The sequence below is a fragment of the Microcaecilia unicolor genome, chromosome 12 (genome assembly GCF_901765095.1).
Source record: "Microcaecilia unicolor chromosome 12, aMicUni1.1, whole genome shotgun sequence".
Taxonomy (NCBI): domain Eukaryota; kingdom Metazoa; phylum Chordata; class Amphibia; order Gymnophiona; family Siphonopidae; genus Microcaecilia; species Microcaecilia unicolor.
Genome location: NC_044042.1, coordinates 11,807,043 through 11,817,952, shown reverse-complemented (window position 1 = coordinate 11,817,952; position 10,910 = coordinate 11,807,043). Strand labels below are relative to the sequence as shown.

Below are 10,910 nucleotides of genomic sequence, written 5' to 3'. Positions count from 1 at the left end.
CAGTTTAAACACGTGTGCATATTGGGAACAGCCATACTGGGTCAGACCGATGGTCTATCTAGCCCAGTATCCTGCTTCCAACGGGCAACACTAAAGAAAAGGTATCTGTCAGTGAAAGATACGGCACGACGAAAAAGGTTCTGAAAATTGCAGAACGCCTATTGGAACTGGTCTGCTGCTCAGTCTAGATGGCGGTGAATCACGTTAGATGAGGACAGCTCTGGGGAAGATTGGGAAATTGCAACTGGTTGAGGTGGGGGAGCAGGTAGATTATTTGCTACCCAAAGAAGGACCTCGGTGAGAGACTTAATTGAGGTTTGCGAAAGGCAAAGTCACTGCAGAAAGGTAAAATGCAGTCCTCTGCTTTAGTCCCAGAAAGTAGATGCAGGGAAGGATTGATATGACTTATGAATGAGTTCCGGCTTTTATTCACGCTGTTACTCAAAGCCCCTAACTAATTAACCATTGAACCTGTGTAAATGTAGAATAGCAAAGCTGAGACGACTCCTCGCGTGGCACAGGGAACTATATTATAGCTACTTCTGACTGGGCTCGGGGAGCGAGATTGTTCGTCAAGGTACTCTGACCACGATGACTCTCTGTGATGTTTCTCGGGTTCTTCAGATGAATGACTCCTCTGGATATTTATATCTTCATCTGTACTGCTTCTTTCTAAGAGAGTATAATAATATATGCTTTCTTAAAGAACTCTGATATATTTTGCTTTTGATGCTTCCTGTTCCTCTGTTTTCATGGCCCAGAGGGCCTTTGGTTTTACAGAATAACCTTCAAATTGTTCAACCAGTGCTAACAGAAAGTGTAAGGCCTTTAGGTAGCATCTTTGCATAGCTTGCTCATCAGTATCTCTGTTGTCTTGTTCCCAACTGCTTATTAGAATGGACTATATAGCTAGACAAAAGGACATCCATCAAGTCTGAGGTCCAGTCAGTAGAGAAGAAGCCCCTGGCTTCCATGTTCTGTTTACTTGATGCAGTAAAATCTGCCCAGAGGCCGAGAGCCCATCTAAAGAAAAGGACCTGTGTGAGCTTCAGAGCTTCCGGTCTGACTTTTTATTTTGGATGCTTTCCATGCTGGTTCAGTTGAAAATTTGACAACCTACAGAGAAATGAAGAATCTGAGGGGATTTTGACCAAAATCTAGTGGTATTCCCAGAGAGTCACTCAGCATAGGCTGGGAGCAGGAGACCAAGCCTCAGTGGGACACTTTGAAAGATTAGCACACTAATACCATGCAAGTCCTGTCAAACCCGTCAAATGCTCGGAAAAGCTACAGACCTGCCTCTCCTAGCCATGAATAACTTTTGGCCAGGCAATTTCTCCTGCTCCTTTGGGCTTTAAACTCAGTTAGTCAGGGATATTGTCTCCTGTTTTATGTCTCTTTCTTTCTTTACTGCAGTTATTGCAGGGAAGAGCCCTCAATGATGGGGGTAGGTGCGGGTGGGAGGCTGTGTCACCAGGTTTCCTTCTAAAAGCATGCAGTCTGGCCACTATGAGTCACCAGTACCCAATGACAAACGTCCTACCCCAGGGACTCTGACCGACTACAGTTTTAAAAGAGCTTCATATTGAGGACTTGACCACCCATAAATATGTAGGAGGGGAGAATTCTTATTCAAGATATTTCCCAAAACCCAGACTTGACAGGCTGTTTTAAGGATTAGAGTGTGGGCAAACTGTAGCCAAATCGAAGATGGCAATGTCGAGAATTCTAACACTGTAGAAAAGAAGCTGAAAGTGGCAGTAATTTTCCTTTGTCCTTCTGGGGAAACAAGCTTGTTTTGGTTTAATTTTGGCTACCACAAATCCCTGCCCTTTACTACTACTCCTATTAAATCAAGAAGGAGAATTATCATTTTTACCCCCTGCTGAACTCTGTATCTCTATAAACACTGCAGGATTTTGTTTATCATAAAGTCAATTTGAGGACTTTCAACGTGTGCAGTTGTAGACCGGTTTAGAAGTAACGTTGGCAAGCATTTTATGCTACAACTGCAAATTAGGATGAGGGACTGTTAATTTTACCAGGCTTTAAGCCGCACTTGCTCCGTGCTCTGTATCTAATGTGAATGTCGGGTTGTAAGCGCTCAATCTTAACGTTTTAATCAGACTAACGTTGCCTTGGCATGTTGGGGATGTCAGTGAAATGGGACTTGCTTTTCACTGCCATAACCAGGGCTGTAAAACATCGAGCCTCAGATGTAAAGGATGACTTTATTTTCTTTTGTTTTTTTTGGTGGGGGGGGGGGGGGGGGGGGAGGTAATGAAAACGTTGAACTAACTACCTGTGAAGTTTAGCTGGAATTTGGGGATATAATAGAAGCTCGTTTGTCTTGACACTGAATGCTTAAATGTTGGGTAGATTGAAGAGCTGAGTAAGCTCAAACCGAGGAACCACGCAGCAGTGTAAGGCAGATATCCTTGTCAGCTTCACTAGTAAAATATCATGACTTCATGATTCACTTGATTCTGTGGCTGACTACAAGGTAATATACTGTATCACCTCAACAAATTATTTCCTGGAGAAATGATTACTAGTACAGAGCTGATGAACAGCACATCAGCACCCTGATTAATGTAGCTCCAAAATAGTGATTGTGACCAAGTTATTGTGTACCTATTTTGAAGTCAGATTTTCAGTAATGTAGGGAGGAATTTCTCCAAGGGGGAGGGAAAGTCAAATTTTTTTTTGCATTATCCAACATAATATTCAAGTGAAGGTGAATAGCAGCAATGAGTGTGTGTGTGTGGGGGGGGGGGGGGGGGAATGTCCCTCTTCCCCCCCCCTACAGAAATGTGTTCAAAACAAGTCAGTAACAATACATGTTACCACACCTTAATGCTGTTGTCATATACCATGTAAAATATGTTTTCTTCAAATTTTTGAGTCTGATAATTTGTCACATTTGGCATAAACTTATTTTTTTGTGTTGTGCAAAATTGACATCAGGATGATGTAACCGTTTATACTAACTGAAAGTAGGGTTTACTGAGATAAGAAGACTTGGACATTGGAGGGGCTTAAACAAGCTTCTAAAAGACTGATGAAACTGGTACAATAGAAGTTTGGAAGGACTGTGGCTACATGGGAAGATCCTGTTAACATGTGATTGAATCTGCAGTAAGACAATAGCAGACAAGGCTTTGCACTTACGTGTCTGCCTGGGGAGGGCATTTTGAACAAATTCTGTGACTGACATCATTTACTTTGCAGGACTAGCTCCGTGCATGGTGGTGGGAGGCGGGGATAGTGCTGGGCAGACTTGTACGGTCTGTACCAGAGCTGGTGGTTGGGAGGCGGGGATAGTCCTGGGCAGACTTATATGGTCTGTGCCAGAGCCAGTGGTGGGAGGCGGGGCTGGTGGTTGGGAGGCGGGGATAGTGCTGGGCAGACTTATATGGTCTGTGCCCTGAAGAGGACAGGTACAAATCAAAGTAGGTTATACACAAAAAGTAGCACATATGAGTTTATCTTGTTGGGCAGACAGGATGGACTGTGCAGGCCTTTTTCTGCCATCATCTACTATGTTACTATGTATGTTAATACAATAAGTAAGAGCAAGTTCTGGCGAAGTGTGGCTTTGACATTTTATTTTGGTACAAATTACTCAAATTTGCTTAAATTATGCTGTTAAAAAAAAAAAAGTTAGATGAAAATAGTGGAGGAGTGGCCTAGTGGTTAGGGTGGTGGACTTTGGTCCTGGGGAACTGAGGAACTGAGTTCGATTCCCACTTCAGGCATAGGCAGCTCCTTGTGACTCTGGGCAAGTCACTTAACCCTCCATTGCCCCAGGTACAAATAAGTACCTGTATGTAAGCCGCATTGAGCCTACCATGAGTGGGAAAGCGCGGGGTACAAAAAAAAATAGAGAATCCCTAGATTTTATTAAATTGTATGATTTTTGTATCACCTGTTTGTTTTTTGTATTGCCTTTTTGACTATAAATAGAAACAGTTGGTGTCATGCTAGTAAACACATCTGACCATCCTTTTAGAACCTAAGTGTTATGCCATACTGGGACAGATCTAAGGTCCATCAAGCCCAGCATCCTGTTTCCAACAGTGGCCAATCCAGGTTACAAGTACCTGGCAAGATCCCAAAACTTTACATTTTATGCTGCTTATCCTAGAAATAAGCAGTGGATTTTCCCCAAGTCCATCTTAATAATGGCTTATGGACTTTTCTTTTAGGAAGCTAGCCAAACCTTTTTAAAACCCCGCTGAGTTAACTGCTTTTACTACGTTCTCTGGCAAAGAATTCTAGATTTTAATCACATGTTGAGCGAAGAAATATTTTCTCCGATTTGTTTTAAATTTACTACTTTGTAGCTTCATCGCATGCCCCCTTGTCCTAGTATTTTTGGAAAGAGTAAACAAGCAATTCACGTCTACCCATTCCTCTCCACTCATTATTTTATAGACCTCTATCATATCTCCCCTCAGCCGTCTTTTCTCCAAGCTGCTTTAGCCTTTCCTCATAGGGAAGTCATCCCATCCCTTTTATCATTTTCGTCACCCTTCTCTGTACCTTTTCTAATTCCACTATATCTTTTTTTTTTAGATGCAGTGACCAGAATTGCACACAATATTTGAGGTGTGATCGCACCATGGAGCGATACAAAGGCATTATAATGTTCTCATTTTTGTTTTCCATTCCTTTCCTAATTATACTAACACTCTATTTGCTTTCTTAGCTTCCGCTGCACACTGTAGTAATTGAGTGTAAAAAACGTTTGTTGAAGTAATGAATACAAACACAGATAAGGAACTAGGGAGAAAGGCAATCCTTCTAATAGTTATAAAAAATATATATTTTGGTCTTTTAAGAAGTAAATGCGATAGGCACACAAGTCACCCAGTAGAACAGGGACATATAGGTATCCTGGATATCTTAATTTTTTTTTTTTTTTTACATTATTAATGTTCTTGCAGTTTGTTACTTTGCTGAAAAGTGAAGACTTTTTTTGTGTGTCACAGTTGCTGTTTCTGTTAATATTTGTAGGCTGTCATACTGTGTTTGTTCATGCTCCAGTTGAAAATGCACTTTTGGATTCCTTTTTTTTTTTCTTCCCAGTTTTTCGGCACTCTCTTTGCACCCTTCGGCTTTGTAGTGGAAAAGATCGAGAGTTTTATGTCCTCTGGCTTGTGGCATCAACTGACCTGATTCTGACTTGAACAGGGGCCAAGGACCTGTGTACCTTATCCAGCCTCAATCTGTTCAGCATAGGACTTGTGGACAAAGCAAAAACCTCATCCATTCTTGCATTCTCATACTCTGATGGTGCTTCCAGGAACAGCTTACTTCAAAGTTATTTCATCAAAACAAAACACAGGAATGTTTTGTGGGTTACAGAGAAGGGATGCATTGAATCTGTACAAGTCAAGGCTACTCTGTTTATTTTAAGAGCAGCTAAACTATAAGACATTAATAAAATCAAGTTAAGCTATTCTCAGAATTCTAAGAATTTAATTCTTTTGACACGCATGCAATGAATTCTTTTCGAACGCATTTTTAAAGTACTTGCAATATTTCCACATGTCCATTTAGTAGGTTTGGTTTCAGTTGCAGACAGTTTCTGTGAATTTTGATCTTGTGCTTCCAGCCAGTACTAAGGAGGCCTTTTACTAAAATGCATTAAGCAGTTAATGTAGAAATTAGCATTTGCTATTAGTCGTGTTGTCATGCTGACAGTTTAACATGGTGTCTTGACACTTGGCACGCACTAAAAGAGTGTGAAATGACTGGTCCTGATGGTTCACTCTTGGTAACTTCCTGTGTATTACTGTTAAAACAACAGTTAACCTAGAATTTTTCATTTTCCCTGTATTTGATTATTGCAATGGACTTTTTCTTTGGTTGCCTCAAAAACTGTTACATGCTATTCAAGTTGCACAAAATGCAACCACTTGGTTTGGTATTCAGTGTCTCTTGATTTACACAATTGGCTACCTATACAATTTAGAATTGATTTTAAGATTCTTACACTTGCTCCATCATGTATTTCTTCCCTTTTGAAAATTAATTCCACATTCCCTTTGCGTTCTGCTACAAAAGGACTGCGAGAAGTACCATCATCTACGTCTATTAAGCTTAATGTTATGAGTCTCTTTTTCAGAATTGCTGGACCGACTTTATACAACTCCTTGCCATGCATTTGGTAGCATACTGAGGGCCCCTTTTACCAAGCTGCGGCAAAAGGGGGCCGGCACTGGCGTCAGCCTGTGTTTTAGATGCGTACCGAGGCCACTTTTTACTGCAGCTGGTAAAAGGGAAGGTCTCACTTTCCTGCAGGAAATGGCCGGGTGGCAAGTAAAGCACTTGTCGCGTGGCCATTTTAGGGGGGGGGGGGGGAGCCCTTACCACCACCCATTGAGGTGGCGGTAAGGGCTCACGCGCAAACCTGGCACTGCCCAATTACTGCCAAGTACAGTCTAGCGTTACAAAAACACATTTTTGTAGCACCGGAAATGACGGCACAGTAAGGGTGGGAGCCCTCAGATGTTGGATAATACCAGATTTGGTTTTACTTTTTTATTGTTTTTAATTAGGTTTTGTTTTACTGTTGTAATATTTTATTGTGTTTATGTTGTAACCCGCCTAGATTTGGAAATAGTGCGGGGATACAAATATTTTTAAATATTTAACCTCGCCTCAGTCGGTGGTGATAAATGCATCTGGTATCCACAGATCAGTAAAGGTGCACTAAAAATATTTTCTCTTGTGTTAACACTATGGGCATATGCTGAGAATACCCACAACTAGTTAAATACAGTGCCTTTGCAGTTGCCCCACAGTAATCTGGGTAATTACTGCACGGTAACTGCAAACCTTTACTGCGTTTTAATAAAAGGTCCATGAAGTCTTCTGTCCCGAAAACCTGATTAAGCTTGACGTTTATTCTTCGTGCTTATGATATTATCAGGTGGTCTAGTGATCACTGACCACTGGAGAGATGAGCTTGAATGATGCAGATCTAAGTATTTTATATGTGGCATGGTATTAAGGCCCCTCACTACCTCTCTACCCTCATCTCCCCTTACGCTCCTACCCGTAACCTCCGCTCACAGGATAAGTCCCTCCTCTCAGTACCCTTCTCCACCACCGCCAACTCCAGACTCCGCCCTTTCTGCCTCGCCTCACCCTATGCATGGAATAAACTCCCTGAGCCCATACGCCAAGCCCCCTCCCTACCCATCTTCAAATCCTTGCTCAAAGCCCACCTCTTCAATGTCGCTTTCGGCACCTAACCATTGTACCTCTATCCAGGAAATCTAGACTGCCTCAATCTTGATTGACTGCACTTTTTGTCCTTTAGATTGTAAGCTCCTTTGAGCAGGGACTGTCCTTCTTTGTTAATTGTACAGCGCTGCGCAACCCTGGTAGCACTTTAGAAATGTTAAATAGTAGTAGTAAGGCTATTAAGCCAATGAAGCACCACATCAGTGTTCTGTGAGGTTGAGCTGAGATACACCGAACAGGTAATGGGGACAAGAGGGATGCTGAAGCAGCAGGGCACTGTGCTCACAGTATGAACCATATTCAGGGATGGCAGACTTTAATTAATGTACAGATATTTCCCTAAAGCTCTCAGCCTGCTTACTGTAGACCTGCAAGCTTTTCTTCAGATGCCTGTAGCATTTTCCTTTAAACATTCAGATGCATACATCAGAGGCTGCAGGTACTTAAAATACCCTTGGCCTCTATGCCTGCTTTGGAGCAGGGGCAGTGACCATGCCAGAAAGTCTGTGTAGGGATTCCAGAATCCCTGGGCATTCTCTTCCTTCTGTGGTCCAACCTCATCCTGTTTTCCCTGCATGATTTTACTCACGTGCTAGGGTGGCATTTTTCAAGAACCATTTTTGTGTGGGTATTTGTTACAAGCTTTGACTGCTGACCTTCCAGTTAATTTGCATATTTTGATGGGGGGGGGGGGGTCCTTAGAATTAGTGCAAATGAGCCTCTGCCCATGAAATAGCATTCATCGTCCCTTCCTTCTAGGAAGAACATACAGCGTTTAGAGGTTCTAGACTAGAGCTGCACGGCTTCCGTCCCCGCGGGATTCCCGCAGGGACGGAGGCAGTTCCTGCGGGGTTCCCGCGGGGACGGAAGCTGTTCTGCGGGGTTCCCGCGGGGACAGAGTCAGTTCCTGCGGGGTTCCCGCGGGGATGGAACCAATTCTGTGGGCTTCCCGTGGAATTGTAAGCTGCACCTGCACCAGCCTCATCTATCGAATACCAATTTCTTTGAGTGCTGTCTCCTCCTCCTCTTCCTCCTTGCTTTAACAGCATAAATGTGGAAAGTCTTCCATTAAGGAGGTGGTAGAGTCACAAATGATGACGGAATTCAAAAAGGCATGGGATGAACACAGAGGATCTCTAATTAGAAAATGGAAGTTATAAAAAACCTAACCTTAAATGGCTGCATGTGTGTGGATGTGTCAAGTGACGCTTAGATGGCGACTCTGGCAGTGATGAACTAGGGCTGATACCTGGCAGACTTGTATGGTCTGTTTCTCATACATGGCAATCTGGTGTAGGATGGGCTGGAAAGGGCTTAGACAGCAACTTCAGTGGCTGGAACATGAGGACAGTGCTGGACAGACTTTTATGGTCTGTGTCCCACAAATGAGAACATGAATAGGCTGGAGTGGGCTTTGATGGCAACTCCACAGTTGGAACATAAGGATGGGGCCAGATAGACTTCTGTGGTCTTTGTTCCAGAAACATGAAAGAAAGACCATAATCAAGTATATAATATCACACTTGTTGATTTAATGATGAATTGATCATGAGTGTGACTATTGGGCAGAGTGGATGGACCGTTCAGGTCTATTTGCTGTCACTTACTATGTTACTATTAATCCTCTTTGCTCCCAGGCTGGTGCACAGACCTCAGCTCTGACACAGGCACGAGAATCAGATGTCACCTGACCTACTGGTGCGTGCATGTGGCGACCTCTCAGCACACACTGCCAGTGAATCAGAGACAAATCTTACATGTGCGCACCAGAGTGTTCCAAGTTCCAACTTCCGTTCCTTCCTTGCCTACAGTGCTGTGGCTCAAATCCAGAGAGAGACTGAGGGAGCTGACTGGAACTTTCTTTTATGTACTATTAAATTCTTACGGGGATGGGTTAAATTCTTACGGGGATGGGTGGGGATGGGTTAAATTCTTGCGGGGACGGGTTGGGATGGTTTAAATTTTTGCGGGGATGGGTGGGGATGGGTAAGATTCCAGTGGGGATGGGTGGGGACGGGTAAGATTCCAGCGGGGACGGGTAAGATTTCTGTCCCCGTGCAACTCTCTATTCTAGACCCCTGGTTGCATTTTCTGCCATCGCCATTCCCAATGTGACTTCCAGGTATGGAATAATGTGCCTTTAGTACGTACCAAGGGTTCTGAACTCAGCCTTTGGGACCCATCCAACCAGTCAGCTTTTTCAGAATACCCACAATGAATATGCATGAGAGAGATTTGCATACAGCGGAGGTAGAATATGTATGAGAGAAATCTGCATGCGCTTTGTGAGTATCTTGAAAACCTGATTGGCTGGGTGTGTCCCGAGAACTGGGTTCAAAACCCTTGCTACGTACTAATAAACCTTAAGCTGCTTTTGTACCATAACAATCACTCAGATGATTAATAGATGTGTTATGTTCACATAGTTTAACATCACCATCCACTGGAGGCCCATGTGGTAAGTGATCTGCTGTAATGCTTTTTAAAGTTGAATTTGTTCCAGTGTTCATGTGGGGTTGTAAATGGAAGGGCTCCCTCCCATGCATCATTCAGACTGCTGGCTTCTTTCACTGTCTTCCCTGACAGAGTACAGTAACAGAAAGCTCAGCTTTTTGGGTGGAAAGAAATTGCTGTTGAGTTCTCCCAGTTCCTTTTCCAGCACTGGTGCCTGAGTCCTGTCCGTGGCTCCTGCATTTCTCAGGGTATCTCCAAGGAGCCCATAGTACCTACTGCTGCTGGAGTGCTAATGGATAGACACAACTCCTCTTCATTACGTTTCATCAGTCTCAGATGTTGAACTAACCAAATTGTGACCACTTGAATGTATGTGTTTGACAAACAAGCATCCTATAAGACAAGTATGCTCAGCAAATTCAGGTCACTTTACTATAAACAGGTCTGATTTTCAGAATATACCTTGTGAATATGCATGAGAGAGGTCTGCATGTGTACTGCCTTGACTGAATGCAAATCTCTGTCCTACATGCTCATTTGGGTTATCCTGAAAACCTGCACTGTTTGCAGGTCTTGCGGACTGAATTTGTGCACCCCTGCTGTAAGGCATGCACTATTTCTCCCCCCCAGTGGGTTGATTTTGTTATATTCAGTGTGTAATAGTGAAGGCTGCCTGCTGCCTTATCCTCTTGACAGCGAGGCAGTGACCTGTGTCTTCTTCCCATTTGCAGCACTGGGAGAGAGTTGAGGGAGCCCTGAATCTCTTATATTGTACCTGGGAAGGCAGTAAGTAATTTTTAGCCCAGTTTCCTCTATAGAAATTGATCTTATAAGACCCCGAGGGGTGGTACCTCTCTCACTGCTGCAGTAACCTTTGAAGTGGTTGTCCAACTTCTTTCAAAGTTTTGTTGCACATAAGAATACCTAGTAACAACTGACTCACCTTGTGCCCTTAACACTTCTTGACATGTAGAATCACTGCTGCTTTTTCCTGGGTTAGGCATCAATTATAGATCACCTTCGCTCTATCTGGATAGGTCTACTGGATCAATAAAACAAAACATTTTTATTTAAAAATACTTCTATTACTGCGCCTTCACTGCCTCTCTGCCTGCTCTTCCATTAGCTACCAAGTACAAGCATAAAGATTATTTTCTGAAATATGAAAGGTTTGTCGCAGGGGCATAGCCAGACACCCA

At 43.1% G+C, this 10,910-nt stretch overlaps 1 protein-coding gene across 3 annotated transcripts in view; it reads left to right on the top strand.

Moving 5' to 3' along the window:
* ST7L (suppression of tumorigenicity 7 like) overlaps positions 1 to 5,487 on the top strand; it is an 85,063-nt gene extending 79,576 nt beyond the window's left edge. For all 3 annotated transcript variants that reach the window (XM_030220371.1, XM_030220370.1, XM_030220369.1), the window contains exon 15: positions 5,092 to 5,487. In XM_030220371.1, coding sequence (XP_030076231.1) covers positions 5,092 to 5,181 — 90 coding nt within the window. In that variant the 3' untranslated portion in view covers positions 5,182 to 5,487. The remainder of the gene's footprint in view (positions 1 to 5,091) is intronic.
* Positions 5,488 to 10,910: the final 5,423 nt, after the last annotated feature.